Source organism: Bos taurus, chromosome 2 (assembly GCF_002263795.3).
Source record: "Bos taurus isolate L1 Dominette 01449 registration number 42190680 breed Hereford chromosome 2, ARS-UCD2.0, whole genome shotgun sequence".
Taxonomy (NCBI): Eukaryota; Metazoa; Chordata; class Mammalia; order Artiodactyla; family Bovidae; genus Bos; species Bos taurus.
Window position 1 is genome coordinate 97,745,345 of NC_037329.1, and position 24,622 is coordinate 97,769,966.

Below are 24,622 nucleotides of genomic sequence, written 5' to 3' on the forward strand. Positions count from 1 at the left end.
CCTTAGTAACACTACCAACTCATAATTTCCATTCAGTTGCTTTGTTTCTACAAATATTGCTTAGTACTTACAGCGTGCCACTGTATTTCTATGAATATTTATTATTATATATTGTTAATATTATTTAATATTAATATTTCTAAGTAGTATTTACAGTGTGGTAGATACATAAGATACAAAAATGAAATAAATCTCAAAATTAGTTGTTCATATGAGAGATCTCTTTCCTCCTCTTTCCCATTGTTCTGACTTTCTCTTTTATTAACCTTACAAAATAAATGTCCTTCATTTAAAACTGGTTCAAGAAATTTTGGTAAGAAAGAGAGTATTAAAAATGTTTCTTTGATGTCAGTGTTTAAAGAGTGAATCATTGAACTTTTGTTTGAAAAGTAAAAAAAAAAAAAGACTGTTTCTAGAAATTATAAACATCTTTGAAGAATTATTCAGACTTAATGAAAAAGAATAGCTTAGTTATACACAGCCTGGAAACTTGGTAGAAAAAGAAACAAGTAAACAACATGAAACTAGATCACGACACCCTAACATTTCCTGAGAGCAAAGTACCACATCTGTGTCATTCCGTAGACCACTCTTGTCTGTGACCATGCAGAAGAGTTGCTAGTAAACAAACTTGCCTTCATGTCTCCATAGAAATCCTTTTCAGCCCGGGCTGTGTCCCGCTCCCATCAAAGGGCAGAACACATCTTAAAGAACTTGCAACAGGAGGAAGAGAAGAAGCGTCTTGGTCGAGAAGCCAGCCTCATCACTGCCATCCCTATCACCCAGGAGGCTTGCTACGAGCCCACCTGCACACCCAACTCAGAGCCAGAGGAAGAAGGTGCCTCTACACACTGGACTTCTTGGAGGGCTGGGTCAGAAAAGGGAAAGGACTTGCTTTAAAATAAACTGACAATTTTATGTGACTTGAGGTGATAAGCTCCCTCTCTCTCTCACTTACCTCCTGACACTATCTAAAGAAAGAGAAAAATTGTCTTTTTCTAAATGTTTAGAGCTGGCCCGATTATGGAGGAGGACATTAACCACATTGAATGAACTAATATGATAATGGATCAAGCAGTGACTATGATTCAGGCAACAGCTGAACCCAGAGTGTGTGCTAAAATATATTCAATCAGTCTTTCATCATTAAAAATGGGGTTGGTCCATTAGCTGCTTTCAGCCTTCACAAGTACTGGCAGTTTGTCAGAAAATGATTTATGGGGACTTTTCGGGCTGTCCAGTGGTTAAGACTCTGTGCTTCCAACACAGGGGGTGTGGGTTTGATCTCTGATCAGGGAAATAATATCCCACATGCTGCATGGCCGAAATATCTGTGTGTGTGAATACATATCAATAATGGAGAAGGAAATGGCAACCCCCTCCAGTATTCTTGCCTAGAAAGTCCCATGAGCAGGGGATCCCAGCAGGCTACAGTCCATGGGGTCACAAAGAGTCAGGCACGACTGAGTGACTAACACACACACATATATCAATAAAAATGGAAGAAAATAAGTAAAGACCAAAAATTGTAAAGAAAGTAATTTATGAGCTATTCTAAATTCAGTGATTTTCCGCCCTGCTTTTGTGAAATTTTGGGGAGGAATTTTCTGTCATTCTTTCTGTGTTTTTTCCTTTCCTAAGTACACTCTAAATCATTTAAGCCTTATGTTCTGAGAACTATATACACTTCGATGTAACTACAAGTGTAGTTGTGATGATAACTTTGTTGTTACAAAACCAAAGTTCACGTTGCCTGTTTTCTTTGCCAGTAGAAGAAGTCACCAATCTGGCATCTCGTCGACTGTCTGTGAGTCCGTCCTGTACCTCCAGCACTTCCCACAGGAATTACTCCTTCCGCCGAGGATCAGTCTGGTCAGTGCGTTCAGCCGTCAGTGCTGAAGGTGCGTGCTCTTACAAATGTGTCCTTTATTCCCTATGTGTTTGAAACAATTCCATGACTTCATTACACTGTTTTCATTAAATAACTTGCTTCTTGATTTGAAGTTTTGAAAAGATAGATTGAGTGGTATTCCAAAAAAAAAAAAAAAATTGTTGATTTAATCCAACCAATGTCCTTGATAAGTTGGTTCTATTTTAATTACATTAATGTAATCTTATTGCTGAGGGTTTAGTAAAACATTATTCTAGACGGTTTTCAACCCTGACTACACACTGCAGTCAACCAGGGAGTTTTTTTAAAATGCCCAGGTCACAACCAAGATCAAATCAGAATCTCTAAGGGTGGACTCACCACCTCAGTGTTTTTTAAAATCTACTCAGGTGATTTCAGTGTGCAGCTAAGACTCAGCGGGATGCTTTAGGATGCTGTTCTGGAATAACAACAATCAAAGAACAAAGCTCATGCCACTCCTGTAATTAAATCTGATTCCAGAGGAGAAACGTGATGCTCTTTAGGTCCAAGAATTTATAAGCTATGCCTCTCTAATGATGAGGAACTGTCTGGGACTCACTGCTTCATGATTATACAGATTTCATCACTGATTTATGAAGTCATCAAAAAGTTACACAGAAACCAGTTGTTCTCAACCCTTTATTGCACAGCCTTGGAAAACTTCAAAAATGACCAATGCTAACTAATCCCAACTTATAGGACCGGGGCCTAAAGATACCTATATTTTTTAATAGCACCTTTACTGAGATATAATTTACATACCATAAAATTCACCATTTTGAAGTATGTAATGCAATTGATTGATAGTATATTTGTAGAGTTTGCAACTGTCACTGCTATTTAATTTCAGAATATTTTCATTATCCCCAAACAGGGATACCTTATACCCATTAGTAGTCACTTATCCACCAGTTCTTCCAACCCCAAGAAGAAGTAGTGTACTTTCTATTTCTGTGGATTTGCCTAATCAGCACATTTTATAGGAATGGAACCATACAGTACATGGCCTTTTGTGACTAGATTCTTTCACTCAGCATAATATTTTCAAGGTTGATCCATTTGTCACATGTACCAGTTCTTCATTCCTTCTTATCACCAAATAATATTCCATTGTATGGATACAACACATTTTGCTGATCATGTCATCAGTTACTGGACATTTGTATTGTTTTCATCTCAATTATTATGAATTATGATGCTATGAGAAGTTATGTGTAAGTTTTGTGAGGAATACTGCCAAGCTACTTCAAAAGTTTCTGTGTCATTTTATATTCTTACCAAAAAGTATGAAGGCTTCAGTTGTTCCATACCCTTGAAAAGACACAGTAATCTTGCAAATGAAGAACAAAGTTGGAAAACTCACATTTCCTAATTTCAAAACTTACTACAAAGCTGCAGTAATCAAGATTGTGTGGTATTGACTTGAGGATTGATATACAGATCAATGGCATAGGTTGGGACCAGAAGTAAACCATTACATGTATGTCAATTTCATGTTTAAAAAGGGTACTATGAAACTTCAATGGGGAAAGAATAGTCTTTTCAACAAATGATGCTGTGACAACTAGATGTCTACATACACCAAAAAAATGTTCTATAGGTAGGCCTTGAACTGAGAAATGTTGTGTTAGAATGTTCTGAGAATGTACCTGGTACTGAGAAAAGCTTCCCGATTATGTCTCCCTCTTCAGATGAGGAACACACCACCGAACACACGCCCAACCACCATGTGCCTCAACCCCCACAGGCGGTGTTCCCAGCATGTATCTGTGCAGCTGTGCTCCCCATTGTCCATCTGATGGAGGACGGTGAGGTGCGAGAAGATGGAGTGGCAGGTATGGCTTTGACTAGTAAAACCATCTAATAAATACTTGAGGTACTCATCTGACAAAGGACAGTTGGGTGCTCTTGAAGACATGAACCACTGGCCACACATGGAGTTCTTTTATGCACATGTTATAATTACAGATTTGCTATATACTGAACTAACACTGTCACTTCCTCCACTTTATCTTTTCATAAACTTTATGACCAAGAAATTGCATTTAAAATATGTGGGTTGGTCCAGGAGTGCTGTTTATGCCCAGAGAACAGAGCAATGCTTATTTGACCACATAGGAACCAAACAGTGATTTTAGCCACCTTAGAAATCTTAGTTATTGGCTTGACATCATTAATACCATCTTTCTCAATTGATTGCCTTTTCAGAGGTAGTATCTATAGAGAATAGCTACAAAATTAAATAATAAACGAGGGGTCGCAAAGGGTCAGACATGACTGAGCAACTGAACTGAACTGAACTGAAAGATGAGTTACATTTGTGACAGATAACAGATTAATATTATTTTTTAAAAAGCTTTATAACTTAATAATGACTTTTTTAAATGCCAATAGACAAATGGACAAAGAATATAAACACACAATCCAATGGCCAATAACATCTGTAAATAACACTATTGTTTAAAGCAACAATGAAATCTATCTTTTAATATAAAAAATTATAAGGATTACTTTAATTGAAAATATGCGTAGTTGGTAAATATTCAAAGAAAAGAGCATTATCACACCTTGCTGATGGCAGTAAAAATCTAATGCAAGCATCTTGAAATAGTGTCACAGAGTGCATCCTAAAAGCCTTAAAAGTGTGAACACCCTTTGACACAGATTTTGATCTCTAGCAATTTCCTAAGGCAGTATTGAGGGGTGAATGAAGATTTATATAGAATACTGAACATTGAACATATTAGAAAGAACAAATATTTGAAAATAATTTTAATATCTGACAATAGGATATTAGTTCATTGTGGTATTTCCAAATGACAGCTTTCTGTGCACATTACAAATAATATTGTAGAAAAATATTAATACAGAAAGTGTTCAATGTATTGCTAATTAAAAATGTGAGTACCTAAGAGTATTTTCTATATAATATTATTTAAAGATACATGTAAACATATATTTCACGTGTATGAAAAAACATACTCTGAAATGTTTATAGTTATTTTGAAGAGGAGAGTGAAAAAGCTGGCTTAAAACTCAACATTCAGAAAACTAAGATTGTGGCACTCGGTCCCATCACTTCATGGAAAAAAGATGGTGAAACAATGGAAACAGTGACAGATTTTATTTTCTCGGGCTCCAAAATCATGGCAGATGGTGACTGCAGCCATGAAATTAAAAGACGCTTGCTCCTTGCAAGAGAAGCTATAACAAACCTAGACAGCATATTAAAAGCAGAGACGTCACTTTGCCAACAAGGGTCCATTTAGTCAAAGCTATGGTTTTTCCAATAGTCATGTATGGATGTGAGAGTTGGATCATAAAGAAGGCCGAGTGCTGAAGAATTGATGCTTTTGAACTGTAGTGTTGGAGAAGACTCTTGAGAGTCCCTTGGACTGAAAGGAGATCAAACAAGTCAATCCTAAAGGAAATCAGTCCTGAATATTCACTGGAAGGACTGATGCTGAAGCTCCAATACTTTGGCCACCTGATTCAAAGACTCTACTAATTAGAAAAGACCCTGATGCTGGGAAAGATTGAAGGCAGGAGGAGAAGGGGGTGACAGAGGATGAGATGGTTGGATGGCATCACTGACTCAAAGGACTTGAGTTTGAGCAAGCTCTGGGAGATGGTGAAGGAAGGGAAGCCTGGCGTGCTACAGTCCATGGGGTTGCAAAGAGTCAGACACGACTGAGCGACTGAACAACAACAAGACATGTCTTATTCTCCTGCTTGTCTTTTTCTGTATTTTTCATGTTTTAAGCATTAAATGCCTTCCTTAGCAATCAGAATAAAATGCTGTTATAGTTTTGCAACCAATTTCAACCTAACAAAACCCTGCATTTATTTTAATTATTTATGAAGCCACCTGAGAGCTAAAGCTTATTTTGCATATCTCTTGTTAATATTATTTATAAGGCTCAGTTTTAATTGGATGGTTAGCTTCTGAAGCAAAAAAGATGATATAATTTATTTAAAATATAGCCTGAAAAATAAAGTCATGCTAAATTTTATATTCCTAGTTTAGAAAATTGAACTAAACTATTTAAACTAAAGATCATCTATTTCTTCTCCACTACTCACTTTTACCCACCTGCTTAGCCTGGGCACTTCCAGGCAGTCTTAGCCAACTACCTTCCCCAAAGAAGTAGCACTTTTTCTTTCACATTAGGAATAATTATTTATTCCTAAACCATCCTCATTAGAAGTGGGAACCTTAACTATTACTGGCTCAACTATGTCATATTTTTGAAGGAGTTATTATTGAAAGCATTTATGTGGACAATATAAGGTCAGGTCTAATTCATATGCATTCTAAATAAAAACATATTTTCTAAAACCCAAAATATTACATTAGAAGTTTCTCCATATAGCAAACAATGAAATAGGACTTTAATAAATACCACTGTTAATAGTAGGATGATTTCCAAAACAAAGATTCATAAATGTATTCTTGTTTATTAAAGTATGACCCTGACCCTGAAGTCGCTCAGCCGTGTCCGACTCTTTGCAACCCTATGGACTGTGGAATGTAAGAAAGGAGGGAGGCTCCTCCCTCCATGGGATTCTCCAGGCAAGAGTACTGGAGTGGGTTACCATTTCCTTCTCCAGGGGATCTTTCTAACCCAGGGATCGAACCCAAGTCTCCTGCAACAGGTCTCCTGCATTCCAGGCAGATGTTTTAACCTCTGAGCCACCAGGGAAGCCCTTATTAAAGTATAGTTGACTTATAACATTGTGCTAGTTTTAGATATGCAACATAAACATTTGATGTATGTATATATTGCAAAATGAATACCACAGTAAGTTTATTTAACATTCATCTCCACACGTATTTACAATGTTTTTTTATGATGAGAACTTTAATATATATTCTCTTAACAGCTTTCAAATATACAGTATAGTACTGTTAAATCATGCTGTACCTTTCTAGGATTTATTTATCTTAGAACTGAAAGTTTGTAATCTTTGACCACCTTCACTCAGCCCCAGTGCCCACCCCCCACCTCTGGTAACCAGTCTGTTCTCTGTGTCTATGAGTTTAGGTTTTTCTTACATTCCACATGTAATTGAGATCATACATTTGTCTTTCTCTGTCTGACTTCTTTCACATTGCATGACACCCTCAAAGTCCATCCATAATGTTGTTAAGTGGGAGAATTTCCTTCTTTTTAAGCTTGAATGATATTCCATTGTCAATCACAAATACATTCTTTAGAGAAGCAATGCTAGTATTTAAAGACCATCCTATACACTTTTGTCACCTTTTCTTTATAGGCTAAAATGTTCAGAAACAACAACAAAAAGAAGAATACTTACCTTCAGTAGAAAAAGGGTTCATAGAACTCTGTGAGGCAAAAATTTTAGAGAAACCAATTAAAGCTTAGAAATTACTTGAACACTATATCTAATAGATTTATGTCCATTTAAAATGAATGTTCAATTTATTTTCTCTTCTAAAGTGAGTGCTGTGGCCCAGCAAGTCTTATGGAATTGTCTAATTGAAGATCCATCAACAGTTCTTCGACATTTTCTGGAAAAACTGACCATCAGCAATAGACAAGTAAAATCTTCTGTGTTTATAGTAGCTCTGTGTGTGAACATGGTTAAACAACAAGCAGTGAACTTTATTGTGATATTCATGCAACATTGGTTGACACATAACTAAGAAGTACTTTGCATAATGAAAATAATGAACAAATTAAACTTTGCTGTTTTCTTTTGAATTTCCCCATTAACTGATGTCTCCATGTGTGTGTGGTACGCTGCTGGTAATGACCATAAGATACCGAAAGATTCTCAGTCTTTTAAACAAAGATTAAATTCAATTTAATGTTTTCAGTGTTGAGTACATTTACTGAATTCTGATTGGTTGGTAGTATGTGATACAGGTAGTATTATTAGTGTATGTTGAAACTCTCCTTTAATCAAGACATTTAATTTACCAGTTCACCCTATAAGAAGATGATACCAAAGAAAAGTAGCTTTCTGAGCAATGACAAAATATATCAATAATTATAAATTATTTCTTCATTTCTATATTATTGTTCCATTTGCTGGACAGTTAAGTTTAGTTTCTGAAAGAAAGGTTAATTATAAACATCTACCTAGGAAACAGAACTATGAAGTTTAATAAACCTAATTTGTTAATAGTTTCTTAAGATAGGTCCTCCTCACATTTTCATCACACCTGAAAGCTATAGTAAATAGTGTTGACTAAATATACAGCTCTCCTGTGATTTGCCTGTAACCTATAGAGTCAGTCTTAGTTTTTATTTTTAAAAAATGTCTGACTATTGCTGACACGACTGAAGTGACTTAGCAGCAGCAGCAGCAGCAGACTATTACTTAATAACTTCATATGCTAGCTTCTAGGAAAAGGTGTTACAGTTGGCTTAAATAATTTATCAAGCATCACAAATACTGTATTAAAATGCTGAACATAAGAGAAATCAACATGTGGGCAAAAGTAAGAAAAATTCCCCCACCTTGCTTTTCAAAAAGTTAATATTATTTCCTACAACATGGCAGCTGAATGAGACATAGATTCTGTTGCTCTTTCAGGATGAGTTAATGTACATGCTGCGCAAACTGCTCCTGAATATCGGAGACTTTCCTGCTCAGACCTCTCACATCCTATTCAACTACTTGGTGAGTTTCACCTCCAGTAGGTTATAAATGTGCATTTCCAAGTAAGAAGCAACAATGCAAGAAAAAGGTCTTAGGGGATTTTTTCAAATAAATTTTCATTAACTGTGTGCCTGAAGTTGCATCATAGTCAGCTGAATTCACCACTGATTATATGGGAAAACTCCTCCTGGCACAATCCCTGGCATGTGATGGGCACTCAATAAATGTCTGTTTCCTCCCTGTCTCTCTTTAGCATTGTAGAACTTCCTCATGTTGGTCCTTAATTTTAGTTTTCTGTTGAAAAATGTATGTGTCATTTTTAGTCATTCTTTCCCTTTTCGTATCTCACTGTTTAAAACACATACACACACACACAGAGGAAAATGTTGCCCTAGATACAAAGTATTTGTGAGTGTATTTTTCCATAGCAACTATCTGTGCTTTACATTGTCCTCACAGCTCCTTCCTGAACCCTCCAGAATTTGCCAGTTTCTTCACATTCTCCTCTTTATACCCTAAATGAATATGCAGTTTGGGGACTGTTGGCTTGATGACTGTTCTTTTAAACTACACCTTAATTCAAGCAGACAGATGGCCAAATGAATTTCAGTGTTGGGAGAATGTTCTTTCTTCCTAACCATCACTGGTCTTCTGCGAGTGGGGAAATAGAAGAGTTATCCATATGCATCTGCAGGAGGATGATAAATTTAACTCAATGCTACTACTCTGATGTGCAAACAAAAGTTGTAATTCCTTCCCTGTGTTTATGACTGAGGTGGTTTTCATTATGAATGCCCACCTACTGGTGGACAAGGGGAAAAATATAAATAAGTGTCCAATCCAATTTTAAGTTCAGACTGATAGAAATATATAAATAGTACCTTTGGATAGTATTTGGTCTCTCTTGTCTAAAAATACTTAACCTCTAGGAATTCTCCTCCCTTCTAACTTCTTTCATCTCTAGATGTTATTTGGAGTTGGGGAGAAAAAAGACCCTTGTTCAGAATTCTATCTCCTGTCCAACGTTTGCCCCAGCTCCTCCACTTGTTAGACAGAGCTCTCTGGCTGGCTGGTTGCTGAACGCCTGACTGGTGGAAGCTGAAGCCCATGGCTTCTGTAACTTGCAAACCTTGTCTACTCCCAGCAGTGCTTGCTGGGAGACTCCATCTCAGCTCCTGCTGGTGCTACCCACCCCTCTGAGTTCTGGTTGTTCCATATGGCTTTAGATTAGGAAGTCCTCTGACTAGAGTATCCTGCTCAGTGAACCAGCCTATGGCAGTTCTATCCAAAAATCTCTCCAGCCAAACTTTCTACTACTACGTCTCCTATCTGCACTACTCAGAAATCCAAGGTAGATTAGCACAGCCAAAAATATCACAGCCTCCTTCAGTTTAAGTATGTGCTCTGCCAAGTTTATGTTACAGCCAGATTGGTATCAAAAGGCTCTGTGGTGAACTCTTGTCAGAGACACAAACACTAGAGGCAAAAGCCCCTTTGGGGTGCCTGCTGCTTCCCCAAGTCACTGGATGGGGGAAACACTTATATTGCTCCCCTCCATCCTTTTGCCCTTGGACAAGAAAATGGACAGTTCAGTTCCCTTCTGCCATATTGTCCTTTCAACTCCAAATAAGCCTTAACGCTAGACATAAATCCTCCCAACTATGTCATTGATAAGTTACTAGAGCAAAGGGCTGGGTACACATCGGCCACTTGCTGTATAACCTTGTTTTATATAAACCCCAATCTTATCCTGAATCCCAAGCACATGCATGCTTCAGGTGGACTAGGGAAAGGGGTTTTGTACTCAGAATGGCAGAACAGTGAAGGGCAGAGTCATGTTTTAAACCATTACCCCCATTGTATCTCTCTTTTTTCTAACAACTATTATAGATATGTGTGATAGGGAGTTGGGGAACATGATCTATATCTTCCAGACTTCATTAGGAACTTTTAAACCCATTGCCCAACTTGATTCAGTGATCTTCAATCTGGGGGTCTTAGTCCATCTAAGGGTATGTGAAGACTTTTGAAGCAGTTTGCTGCCCAAATAGTTTTAAGGGAATAAATCTCCAAATCCTCATTTTGTAGATATGCATTAACACTTCTTGGGCGTGTCTGCCATCTCAGTCATCACTGTACACCAGAAAGGCCCACTCTGACCCTCCCAGGTATCACCAGGCTGCATTGACAGATGTGTAAGACAGGGAAAGAATCTGATGTACTGCATTAGATTTAAGGAAACCTCATTTCTGATTGATTGAGGCCCTTTAAACCCACAAGACTTCCCACCTTTTCCTGTCTTCTGTAGATTTGTACTAGGTATGAGGTTTGGCCATCATTAGGATATTCAGCCTTCAGAGTCACCAAAGTGCACTGGGTTAGTGACATTGATTCTTTCAATGTAACTGGAAAGTTTTCTAGGTTTAGCAAATTTTTCCAGGAAAAAAAAAGTGTAAAATCGATGGGCAGTGGCTTTTACATTATTTCTTTCTGATTCTGTTGTGCATTATTGAATAAGGTAGCTAAAACTAATTTCATCAAATGTGCCGGAGTATGTGAAGTATGCATTCCAATCATAGTCAGTTCTCTTTTTTCAACATACAGGATGTTTAACATACTTATTCATATTAACAATGTAAATTTATGATGGGACATTTTAAAGTTTAACTTTAAAATATACAAAAGGGCACACAGTTTTTCAAAACTTATTCCAGAGGACACAAACAAAAACTTTTAAGTTCACCAACTTAGCCAAGCAGAGTGTTCTTATGTCAGATATAATTATTAGACATAATCCAAGCTGAAAACAGTGTTTGGACAAACGTCACATAGTCATTTTGGGTGGTCCAAGTACCTGAGTCACCAAGTGACTTGAAAGCTGGAAAACATGGTCTTTTGCTTTCCTCTTAAGCAGTAGGTATTTTGGTGATAATGCAAAAATGTATGGCAACCTGCTCTGGCCAGTTTTCCAGTTATACCTTCTCCTGCTTACTGCCACTGAAGATGCTAGAGAAGCACTTGAACAGAGAATACAAAAGCAAAAAAAGAATATCTAATTAAGAAAATGCAAAGCTAAGGAAATGAGAATGCGAATTCAGAGTCATTGTGGCTTTGTGACCTCCTCCTGTCCTGAGTTGCAGGTGGGATTAATCATGTACTTTGTGAGGACCCCCTGTGAGTGGGGGATGGACGCCATTTCGGCCACTCTGACTTTCCTGTGGGAGGTGGTCGGTTATGTGGAAGGCCTGTTCTTCAAGGATCTGAAGCAGACAATGAAGAAGGAGCAGTGTGAGGTGAAGCTCCTGGTGACCGCTTCAATGCCAGGTACTGCCTTCAGATGACAGAACTTTTCTAAGAGTATGAATACCCCTTTTACAGACCAAGTGTCTCTTTCATTCATGAGAAAACTTGCCAACCCTGGGATTGAGTGCCTCAAAGAATTTTTGTTGAATGCAATCTGAAGAAACACAATAGACCCTTTAAAAGTCAGCAATTGCCAGATGAAAAGGGGGACATGAGAACTGAGATCTGTGTGAGTCAGTCCTTGAAGGGCTGCCAAGGTGAAAGATGTGTTTAAGTCTATCACAGAGGGCCAGCTGAACTGAAAGCCTTTTTGAAGGGATTTTTGGCACTGCAGGGAGAATAATATTGTTGCGTGGCATGGACCCCAGGCTTTTGTGAACTTACTGAGAGATGGCTTTATGAAAAATTGCAAAGGGGAAAAGCAGGAAGGAGAATTACAAAAGAACATGCAGTATGATATAAAATCTAGATACAGTTCCTTTTCACTTTGGATAGCTTGTCTTTCTTGGAGATAAAAGAAATGTTTCCAAGCCTTTATCCTTGTGCAATGACTAAGAAAATGTGAGATGATACATGTATTGATATAAAGAGAAAGACAGAATTATATATAAATAAGAACACAGTTTTTATTTAACACGGGCAGCAAAGAGCCCCGTGTTAAAATCAGAGCACTGCCTCTAATTGTCTGTATGATTAATATTAGCTATGACAAGGTACATAATTTTTAAAGCTTTCTTTATGGGTAAATTGGGGATCTAATTCATACTTCACAATTGTGAGGAATAAATGAGTTTAGATTTGTAAAATACTTGCTGTCATGTCTGACACATGGTCAGCATTCAGTAAATGGTAATACACAATTTATTGTATCTATAGCAATAAATACAATTGCTATAGATTATTCAGCAAAGTGTTCATTTTTATTAAAGAAACTCATATTGTCAGGCATATACTTAAAATCAGCTCATTGAAAATCAAGGTCTATCATAATGTTCACAAAGATTTATAATTAAGGAATGAAGTAGAAATACTGTCTCACCAGCCAAGTAAAATACAGAACAAGTAAATTTAAACTACATTTCATGGGACTTCCTTGGTGGTCCAGAGGTTGGGGCTGAACCTTCCATTACAGGAGGTGACGGTTTGATCTCTGGCCAGAGAACTAAGATCCCACATACCTCGCAGCCAGAAAACCGAAATGTAAAACTCAAGCAGTGTTGTAACAAATTCAATAAAGACTTTAAAAATGGTCCGCATCAAAAAGTCTTTAAAAAAAATAAATAATAAACTATGTTTTAGGTACTTGTTTAGCTTTTGCTAGTCTCTCTGTTTGTATTTTCTCAGCCATTATTTAAAATTTAGGAATATATTATTTGTTGCAGTGTTTAAAGCTTGAATTCTGACTCTTCTAGTAAATAAATGTCTTTGACTAAGTTACTTATACATTCTTATTTATAAAAATAAGTTCTCTGTTTCTTCATTTGTAACACGAAAATAATAACACTAGTGTCATAGGGTTGTTGTGAGATTTAAATACGATTATACACATAACACCATTGATAAGTATTGGGAACTCCATAAATGGTAGCTATCATTATTAAATAATAAGGAAACATATTTAAAGCAGATATTGACTATAAAAAAAAGGAGTACAGATAGTGGAATGCACAGCTCACATTAAACCCTCACTAACAGAATCCTCAACTCACATTAAACCCTCACTAATAGTCATCATAATAACAAGAAAAACATCAGCTTAATAATATTTCAATATTTCATGCTTTGTATTCAAACTTCTTTATAGTAGAAGTCAGTTTATTATGATTTTTACCTTTTGTAGGTACCAAAACCTTGGTAGTTCATGGACAGAATGAGTGTGACATCCCAACCCAGTTGCCAGTCCATGAAGACACTCAGTTTGAAGCCCTGTTAAAGGTAGGGATGACTTTCAACAGAAGTGATTTTTTTTTAATGCACAATGGCTATGGCCACTTCACTGATCATCCAGTTTAGAATTAAATGGCATTTTTCTACCTTCAAATAAATATGTGCATTTATTTACATCTTCTAGAATCTGCCCCACTTTTGCCTGCTTTTATTTTCTTGCATATTTTTCCCACTTTCACTGACATTTTACCTCTGCACTGAAGTAGCCAAAGGCTCCCTCTCAGCTACAAAGCTCATAACACTTGTCTTCAGATGCTGAGAATCCTACTTTAGAGCATCCTGGTATCGCTTGTGGTTGTTCTGGAGCTGCCCTGGGTTTGTACACCAAGAACACTGGGACAGACTCTGGTGATCAGGTGACCCATGCAGAGACACTTATTTTGGCACTGAGTTGACTGATACATAGTCTTGACTTGCCACTGACAGAAATGATTAGAGAGGCAGAAGAGAGAGAGAGAGAGAGAGAGAGAGAGAGAGAGAGACACCTTAGAATACATTAGGTGAATCAAGAAAGTATTTTTAATGGTTATGGCAACTGTGTACCTCAAGAGAAATGCAATCCAGCTACTCATGCCTGCAAGGTTTTAAAGGAAAAGTAATAAGTATACTAGTACAGTGATTCCTCTTTTATCTGAAGTCCTAACTGTTGGCCCAGACATAAGTAGAAAAGACCTCTGAGAAAACCAGCTTGCCAAACCCATGTATCTGATTTCAGTAGAAAAGGTTGTTAGGTCTCCTCCAAGTCTCACCCATTCATCCCCAGAGAATCTCTCAGGCCCAGGGAAACAGACTTCAACATCCACTTCCCCTAGGCAGTGAGTTCAAACTCAGGCTCCACCACAACCAGTGTCACCTAAATAAATCAAATGGCAGGCTCTCTCTAGTCTCAGTTTCTTTTTCAGCAGTGCTCGATATTAGTGCAGGTTATACAAGTTTTCTCCCTGGGTTGGGAAGATCCCCTGGAGGAGGGCATGACAAGTATTCCAGTATTCTTGCCTGGAGAATCCCATGGACAGAGGAGCCTGGTGGGCTACAGTCCAAAGGGTTGCGAAGAGTCAGACATGACTGAAGAAACTTAGCATACCTACACACATGCGTGCGCGTGCACACACACACAAACACACACACGTAAGTTCTCTACATGGGAAGCCTTGAATGTAGAATATAGTAGATAAGTGCTCAATCATTGTAGTTCATAATACTCTTAATGCTGCTACTGAACATGCTTTCTTTCTGTTACTGAGGCCAGTAGATGCCACTGTGTCTCCACAGTTCATCACTCAAGGCTGTACTATAATTGTACCTCGTTTAGCACTATGAGAGCAGAGCAGATAGTTTATGTCACAGTGTCCTTTTTAAATTGAGGTATGTATGTTAGTAGCTCAGTCATGTCCAACTCTTTGTGACCCTATGGACTCTAGCCCACCAGGCTCCTCTGTCCATGTGATTCTCCAGGCAAGAATACAGGTGTGGGTTGCCAGTTTCTTCTCCAAAATTAAGGTATAGTTGATGTATAATATTATATAAACTTCAGGTGTACAGCCTAGTGATTCACAATTTTTAAAGGTCATATTCCATTTATAATTATTGTAAAATACATTCTGTGTTGCACACTATGTCCTTGTAGCTTATTTATCATATATTAATAAATATAGCTTACACCTCTTAACCCCTACCTTTGTCTTACGAGATCTTACACAGTCTTTATGCTATCATTTTTTAGATGGCTATGTGCCTGTATATATTCATATATATGTGTGTATAATATATATACACATATATGCACACATATAATATACACAATGTAAGATATAAATACATATATTTATATTCCTTATAAGAAATTACCTTGTTTTTATGGCATTTTTGTCTTTCATCTTACTGTTTGGCTCATAATATGATCTCAGTAAATGTTTTTTTAAGATTTGTTGTTGTTATTCTAGGAGTGTCTGGAGTTTTTTAATATCCCAGAATCGCAGTCAACACATTACTTTCTCATGGATAAACGATGGAACCTTATCCACTATAATAAGGTAAGCCTGTGGAGTGATGACGCTCATGGAGAGTTGTGTCAAAAGCCTGTTATGCCTTTCCTGAGGGCAGCTTCCCTCAGGGGTGTGTCACTGTTTAACGGTGGGGAGTATGGCTCTTGGATCACACTGTCTTACTGTCAACATAGGTTTGGACTGGCCACTTGACCTTCATACCCTTCAGTTTGCTTGCCTGTAAAGTGAAGGTGATGATGGTGTCTACTTTAGGGTTGTTGTAATAATTGAAGAAGTCAAGTAAGGTATATTGTCACTCTTATTACATCTAAGTGAAAGTTAAGTTCCCATATTGTAAGGACATATATCTATTTGGAATGTTAACATTATTCTTGTTCCACTATATTAAGCATGATCATGGAAACCTGATCTAATTAGCAAAAGGAAGCCTCAAGACCACTGACAGCACTTTAGAATGATTTTCTTCCTCTTCCAGAATGTGTTTTAGTAAATTGCCTCTGGCTCCCTTGCTCCTGACAGGGTATTTGGGATTGGGAAAGTGTATCTGGCTTGGGGAGTTTGAAGCTTTCCTAAGGAGGGGGTATATTCCTGGGATTTTGTAGAATTTGGCAGGAGGGCAAAATAGTAAGAATGGAAACCATTAGAAAATACATAACTTATGTTTGTCTGCCCTTTGGGGAATGAGAAAATGAGAGTCAGAGTTTAGCCGTTTGAACGCTTTTTGTCTTTGTGTAACCCCACCACAGACCTACGTTCGGGATATTTACCCTTTCAGGAGATCCGTGTCTCCACAGCTGAACCTTGTACACATGCATCCAGAGAAAGGACAGGAGCTCATTCAGAAACAGGTGCCTGACCACCACAGTTTTATGCTATTATTGTGTCATGTTACTGGGATAGACTATCTGTAAATGATTGCTGGCCCTGAGATCCTATGGTTCTGTTATGATCTCTAGAGAGAGAAGGATGGGTTCTTGATCAATAGACAGTTCCCCCCAAATAGTGTATTTTTTAAGTTTTGCAAATTGGATCATATGTAAAGGTATTAAATACTCACTTGGAGTAGTATTTTGATGAATTGTTGGGGTATAAATAATAGAAATTTTCTGTTTTATTTACCTACTAGTTTCTAAGTATGGATTTTCATTCCAGATTGGGAATACATATAATGTAGCTATAAAAAGGTTGTTTCAGAAATTTCTGCTAGCTGGAAAAAAATAAAAGGGATCAATGGATAAAGCATGCCTGCATGCTAGGTTGCTTCAGTCATGTCTGACTCTTTGTGACCCCATGGACTGTAGCCTGCCTGGCTCCTCTGTCCATGGGATTCTCTAGGCAAGAATATTGCAGTGGGTTGCCATGCCCTCCTCTCAATGGATGGTAGCATACCTGAAAAAGGCACTGAACCAAGGTTCAGAGATCTGGACTCAGTCATAGCTCTGCCTCTGACCAGTGATCTGACCTTTGGTATTTTGGTAACTTCTCTTAAACTAGGAGGAGATAGAATCAATCTGCTGTACTTAGATTGAAGAGCAGAATAACATTCACACATCTCATCACAAATCAGACTGAACTTAAGAAAATTCACTGTTTTGCATGTGAAATGTAGCTGTAGCCCACAGTTCTGATGATGCAGGTTTAATGTGGTCTATGTGTTACATTCATTTATTTTTTTTTCTAATTTTATTTTATTTTTAAACTTTACATAATTGTATTAGTTTTGCCAAATATCAAAATGAATCTGCCACAGGTATACACGTGTTCCCCATCCTGAACCCTCCTCCCTCCTCCCTCCCCATACCATCCCTCTGGGTCGTCCCAGTGCACCAGCCCCAAGCATCCAGTATCGTGCATCGAACCTGGACTGGCAACTCGTTTCTTACATGATATTTTACATGTTTCAATGCCATTCTCCCAAATCTTCCCACCCTCTCCCTCTCCCACAGAGTCCATAAGACTGTTCTATACATTTATTTTTAATAAAATGTCAAAACAAAGGGCTTTCCTCATAGCTCAGTTGGTAAAGAATCTGCCTGCAACGCAGGAGACCTGAGTTCGATTCCTGAGTCAGGAAGATTCTGTGGGGAAGGAAATGGCAACCCACTGTAGTATTCTCTCCCGTAGAATCCCATGGACAGAGGAGCCTGGCAGGCTACAATCCATGGGATCCCAAGAGTTGGACATGACTTAGCGACTAAACCACCGCCACCACATGTTACATTCATTTATTTTTAATAAAATGTCAAAACAAAAAGCTTTTATCTTCTCAATTTTTTTGCACATAGCAAGAATGCCAATTTGGCATCAAAGTATTCAGAGATATCCTCATGAGATAGCATAGAATTCAACCAGTTAAGTAATTTAAAACATAGTTAATATTAACTACCTAAATTGCATTGAAAAGAAAGAAAATAGTGAATGTGTTACAAAGTATGAGGTGTTGGGAGAAAACTTAAATATTTAATTTCTAAAGCAATCCCCCCAAATTATACCAGTCTCTGATTTTGGCAGCAAAATAATGAAAGCCATAATCAATAACAGCTCTTCATGAGCAAGGTTTTTAAAACATAATGTTTAAGAACGTGTTTTAAAAGAAGAGCATAGGGACTTCCCTGGCTGTTCCATGGTTAACATTTCACCTTCCAATGCAGGGGGTGCGGGTTGGGGAGCTAAAATCCCACATGCCTCATGGCCAAAAAAAGCCACATAAAACAGAAGTAATACTGTAACACATTCAATAAGACTTTAAAAATGGTCCACACACACAGAAAAAAATCTTTAGCAAAAATAGCATAAAACAAGACTCTTACTCTTTGTAAACTCCCGCTTGTGATCTTAAGACTTCGAAGTTCCTCAGGGAGATAATAACATGCACACTGTGGTTCTGGCTCTGGTCAAGCTGCTGATCATCTTCCTAATCACATCCCCCTGCCCTCTGACCAGGAACAGAAAAGGCACTTGGAAAAGGAACATGAGCCCCACATTCATGCCATCTAAACTCAGGGCTAAAGGGCCACCAATCTAGGCCCCATTAGCTTTTGTCCCAAAAGAGGTTTTTCCTGGATCCCATTTCAGTCTTTAAGAGGCAAACCCAGAACTGAAAGGAAACAGCTTAAGGCCTCATTGGAAATGAGGGAAGCAAGTGGAATTGACTGGCTTCTGTTGGAGAAGGCCTTCCATCTTATGACATCCACACAAATGCACTCTATTTAATACTGAGCTGTTCTTGACAATACTTGCCTTGTGCTCCTTCTCCAGCCTGGCATGAGAAACACTTCCTTCTGTAGAGCAGACAGATGCAGGAAGTGCGAGTCAATTAACTATTGTTTGCTCTTTCTGCATGGTAAGGAAAAGAAACTTCTTTTTCCTTCCTTTCACTTCCCCCACCCCTTAATTTTTACTTAGCCTGGTTTGCCGTTAGAGATTTTAATGTCTTCAGTCGTGGGGGTTTCGGGGTTGCCCAATTCCGCTTTTCGTCTCCTTCTGCCCTCGCCTGCTGCTAGGTGTTCACTCGCAAGCTGGAGGAAGTGGGGCGGGTTTTGTTTCTCATCTCCCTCACCCAGAAGATCCCCACAGCCCACAAGCAGTCCCACGTCTCCATGCTCCAGGAAGACCTCCTCCGACTGCCCTCATTCCCTCGAAGTGCTATTGATGCAGAGTTTTCACTCTTCAGTGATCCTCAAGGTATCAAGAAAGAAGCCTTTCCTCTCTTGGGCATCTTCTCATGGCCTAGTTTTGTCCTCAGCTGGAGATCATCTCCACCTTAATCAGTAAACAGTTCTCTAAATCAGTGGCTCTCAGTCTTGAATGGGCAACAGAATCACCTGGAGGACTGGAGGACTTGATAAAACACAGATGGCTGCATCCCACCCTCCAGTCCCCAGTTTCTGATTCAGTAGCTCTGGAATGGGGCTCAGGAACTTGTATTTCTAGCAAGTTCCAAGGCATGGTTGATGCTGCCATTTCAAGGACTAAACTCTGAGACCACTGCTCTGAGCTAATCATAAGCAATTGAAGAAAGTAGTAGGGTGTTGTTAGGGAGTACTTGACTAAGTGAAGGACAAGTATTTCTGTGAAGTTCAGTCAGTCAGTCAGGCAATTCAGTCGCTCAGTCGTGTCTGACTCTGTGCGATCCCATAGACGGCAGCCCACCAGGCTCCCCTGTCCCTGGGATTCTCCAGGCACGAACGCTGGAGTGTGTTGCCATTTCCTTCTCTAATGCATGAAAGTGAAAAGTGAAAGTGAAGTCGCTCAGTCGTGTTCGACTTAGCGACCCCATGGACTGTAGCCTGCCAGGCTCCTCCGTCCATGGGATTTTCCAGGCAAGAGTACTGGAGTGGGGTGCCATTGCCTTCTCTATCTGTGAAGTTCAAGAGGAGGCAAAATGAATCTACAGTGAAAGAAATCAGAGCAGTAGTTCCCTATTCAGGCGGGGGCTGGGGGTGGAGGGGGTGGAGGGCGTGGTGCAGAGGGCGGGGAGAATGGATTTCCCAGAAAGGGATTTGAAGGAATTTTCTCAGATGATAAAAATGGTTCATATATTGATTGGAATGTTGGTTACAAGTGGGTATTTTTGTCAAAATTCATTGAATTCTACATTTAACGATCTGTGTATTTTACTCTATGTAAATTACCTGAATTGAAAGAGAAAAATGGAGAGAGAAAGGGAGAGTGAGACAGAGAAATATAAAAAGGTCCATTTTGAAACCACATTCAGTTATTCATTTGTGACAATTTACTTAAATCAGCATCTTTGTGTGGTGTCTTCATCCAGATGCTCAGAGTGATGGTACATGAGCTGTAGTCCAACCAGGTGTTAAAAGACCAAGAACTAGTCCCAGCCCTGCCATTTTCTTTCTGAAATAATTTTTTCCTTAAAGCCACAGCTTATGCAACAGCAACACACCACACTTGCCGGCCCTGTCTTGCCCACAGAGTTGAATCAAAGGGGTGGCAGAAAAGTCCTTGGAAGACTCGAAAGTGTTACCGAAATGCAGGCAACATTATGCATGTCAGCAGTAGGTCTTCACATCCCCCAGTTGGAAACAGCAGGGCCCTAGGGTTGGACTGCCCTCCATGCTGACATGGGGATTGGTGTGGGGCTAAACCTGCCTCTGTGTCTTCATGTCTCACAGCTGGAAAGGAACTCTTTGGCCTTGACACTCTTCAGAAAAGCTTGTGGATCCAGCTCCTGGAGGAGATGTTCCTGGGCATGCCTAGTGAGTTCCCCTGGGGAGATGAAATCATGCTTTTCCTCAACGTCTTTAATGGGGCTCTGATCCTGCACCCAGAAGACAGTGCCCTGCTCAGGCAGTACGCGGCCACCGTCATCAACAGTGCTGTGCACTTCAACCACCTCTTCTCCCTCAGTGGCTACCAGTGGATTCTGCCCACCATGCTGCAGGTACATGGGCCTCCTCCCCTGCCCATTCAGAAGGTCAACAAGGTCCATGCTGAGACTTTAGCTGATCGAATTATCTGTTTTCATGACCTGAGAAGGCACCAAATGAAACCCCCACAAAGATTTATCGAAGGTCACAGTATTCCATTCTATCCTGAGATTTCCCAGATCTGAGCCACAGTTCCCTGTTTCTTCTGGGCCCGTGGTTCTCAAAGTGAAATCTCTGGACCAGCGGCATCAGCATCACTTGGGAATTTGTTCCAAACGCACATTCTTGGGCCCCATCCTAGACCTACTTCATCAGAAACTCTGGAGTCACAGCCCAGGAATCTGTGTTTTTACAAAATCTCTGGGCGGTTCTGATGCCCTCAGAAGTTTGAGAACCATTATTCAAATGTGAGGCAAGTGTTCAATTGCTGTTTCTCCCAAGAGATTTTGCAACCTCTCTCTGAAAAGAGATTTTCAAAATTGCTGTTAAATTTGGTATAATGAGGTGGTTGGAGGAGATGAATGTAGCAGGAACAGTTTTCCCTTAATCATGTCTAACGTGTATGTGGCCCCATTGAGGGGTACTGAATAAAGTTCAGAAAGGGCCTGGGGGCTCATCCTAGTTCTCTGTTTTTATGGAAATTTTAGTAAATCATGGAAGAAGTAATACATGCTTATGTAAAGTGGAGTTTGCTCAACCTACAGAGGCAAGAAATTGACTTTTAATATCATCAGGGCTCTCTGTCCTCTTTTTAAATAGTTGGAATTTTATCTATTTTCCATTATTATAGCTTCTTAAATAATTATCAAAAACAATAAATGTTCATTATAAAATTCAAAAGAAGAAAGTTTAGATAAGAAAATAAAGATCATCTATAATCCTCCTTCCTAGATAATCATTGTTTGCACATCTTGAAAATTCTGGTGCTCTCTCTCCTACTTTTTTTAAAACAGAAGTTGGAGCATACCATATGTTCAAGTTTTTGCCTACCTTTTTTTTAATGTGACACTAAGAATGTTGTGGGCATTTTCCCTGTAGCTACATTTAGCACTATATAGCATCTTTTAAAAAATAGTTGCATAGTACTCAGTTGTATGCATATAAATAATTCACTTAATCCCAATTTATGAATAATTTAGGTTTCAAATTTTCTACTATTTTAATGCCTTAATGCCTTGCAGCAGGCATTCCTGTATATACATCTTTGTATATTTGTTTAATTGTTTTCTTATGACAAATCACTAGTCATAAACTTCCTGGGGAAATAGTATATTTTATTTTTTGCATTTTTATGTATATTTCTAGATTTCTTTCAAAAAGGTATATACCACTTTATCCTCCCCGCTATCAGTTTATGAAATTAGTCATTTCCCTCCATGCTTCCCATGGCTATGAGCTTGTAAAGCAAACACAACTCTAGTAAGCTGTTAAGGCCTTTTCTGAATATGTGCTGTTTTCGCACAGGTGTACTCTGACTATGAAAGCAATCCTCAGTTGCGTCAAGCCATTGAATTTGCCTGCCACCAGTTCTACATTCTACACCGCAAGCCCTTCGTGCTCCAGCTGTTTGCGAGTGTGGCCCCTCTCCTGGAGTTTCCTGTGAGTAAACTCTGTGGAAGTAAATAAAGGACCAACCCAATGAGAAAAACCAAGTTTGTTTATTCAGAACTCACTATAGCAGTGGATTCCTGGGCTGGTTATTACAGGTTGTGGATCAGAATTCTGTTTTTATGTATGGCCATTGTCCATTTCTGTTCTGTCCATTTATGGATTTCTGCCACACCCCACAGTAGAATTTGAGCTCCATTAAAGTGAGATCTTGATCTGATTTTTGTTTGCCTTTGCTTGATTTTAGTTGTTGTTTTGTTTGGTCATTGTCCATTTCTCTTATCAGGCTCTCAGCTCTATTCTTCAACCTATGGAATGCAAATACCCTAAATCATTTCTCTTTCAATAAGAAATTTGTCTGTCTTCAGCATTTCTCTTCAAGCCTCATTTCAGCCCCTAGGATGTAAATAGACCAATTCTCTAGTTTTTTTTTAATTAATAAAAGAATGGAAAATAGAAAATGATAAAAGGAAAAGATTCTCGAACTTATGGTTTCCTGGGGGGAAGGGACAGTTATGGAGTTTAGGATGGATGTGTACACATTGCTACATTAAAAATGGATAACCAACAAGGTCCTACTGTACAGCAAAAGGAACTCTGCTCAGTGTTATGTGGCAGCCTGGATGGGAGGGAAGCTTGGGAGGAGAATGGATACGTGAATATGTATGGCTGAGTCCCTTGTGCTATCCACCTAAAACTATCACAGCATTGCTAATCAGCTATACTCCAATAAAAAAGTTTAAAAAAAAAAAGGAAGAGTTCCTGATTCTCATTTCTATCACTGTTCAGCACTTACCCTGTTTCATTTTTATTTTTATGCAGAGTATTTATACTGTATCACGTATAATACCTGTATTTATTTCACTAATATGTATCTCCGCTACACCCCACAGTAGAATTTGAGCCCCAATAAAGTGAGATCTTAATCTGATTTTTGTTTGCCTTTGCTTGATTTTAGTTGTTGTTTTGTTTGTATGGTTTTTGCTTTTGTTTCTGTTTTGCTATAACCTCAGTGCACAGAATGATGCCTGACACACAGTAGGAATTTAATGAGGATCTGTTGTTTTTAATGAATGAATCAAAGCCATTTTACAGAGACAGCAAGTATCTCTTCTGGAGATATTTCAATAGATTATCAAATAGGAACCACAAAATTCCCAGGGTTTTCAAAATAAGCTTCTGTTTCTCAAACATATTTGATTTCATTATGGAAATTTGGGGGGGAATGCTGAGTCCAACTATCAAAGACCAGAGGAAACACTGGCATAAACTATTCTGGCAGTTCACATTTCTGTATTTTCAAGAGTTTCCATAAAGATCTCTTTTGTACCGGATTAGCTTTTCCTTTTGATGCTTTTGAACTGTGGTGTTGGAGAAGACTCTTGAGACTTCCTTGGATTGCAAGGAGATCCAACCAGTCCTTACTAAAGGAAATCAACCCTGAATATTCATTGGAAGAACTGATGCTGAAGCTGAAAATCCAATACTTTGGCCACCTGAATCAAAGAATTGACTCATTTGAAAAGACTCTGATGCTGGGAAAGATTGAAGGCAGGAGGAGAAGGGGATGACAGAGAATGAGATAGTTGGATGGCATCACCAACTCAATGGACATGAATTTGAGTAAACTCCAGGAGTTGGTGAAGGACAGGGAGGCCTGGCATGCTGCAGTCTATGGGATCACAAAGAGTCAGACATGACTGAGTGACTGAGCAACAAGCATTTAATAGATTCTTTAAAATTAGGCATTCCATTCCAAAATCATACAGTAGCACGATTGGATGCAGAATTACGTAAACTGAATACCACCTAGATAATTGTTATCA

General features: G+C 38.7%; 1 protein-coding gene across 13 annotated transcripts in view; it reads left to right on the plus strand.

The window, feature by feature from the left end:
* Positions 1-24,622, plus strand: part of UNC80 (unc-80 homolog, NALCN channel complex subunit) — a 230,571-nt gene that overhangs the window by 150,877 nt on the left and 55,072 nt on the right. For 12 of the 13 annotated variants that reach the window (XM_059875656.1, XM_059875640.1, XM_024976253.2 and 9 more), the window contains 12 exons: positions 652-838; positions 1,770-1,901; positions 3,604-3,747; positions 7,375-7,475; positions 8,477-8,563; positions 11,683-11,866; positions 13,686-13,780; positions 15,736-15,825; positions 16,545-16,646; positions 19,302-19,482; positions 20,934-21,202; positions 22,653-22,787. In XM_059875656.1, coding sequence (XP_059731639.1) covers positions 652-838; positions 1,770-1,901; positions 3,604-3,747; positions 7,375-7,475; positions 8,477-8,563; positions 11,683-11,866; positions 13,686-13,780; positions 15,736-15,825; positions 16,545-16,646; positions 19,302-19,482; positions 20,934-21,202; positions 22,653-22,787 — 1,707 coding nt within the window. The remainder of the gene's footprint in view (positions 1-651; positions 839-1,769; positions 1,902-3,603; positions 3,748-7,374; positions 7,476-8,476; positions 8,564-11,682; positions 11,867-13,685; positions 13,781-15,735; positions 15,826-16,544; positions 16,647-19,301; positions 19,483-20,933; positions 21,203-22,652; positions 22,788-24,622) is intronic. The other variant, XM_059875642.1, reaches the window with a different exon arrangement.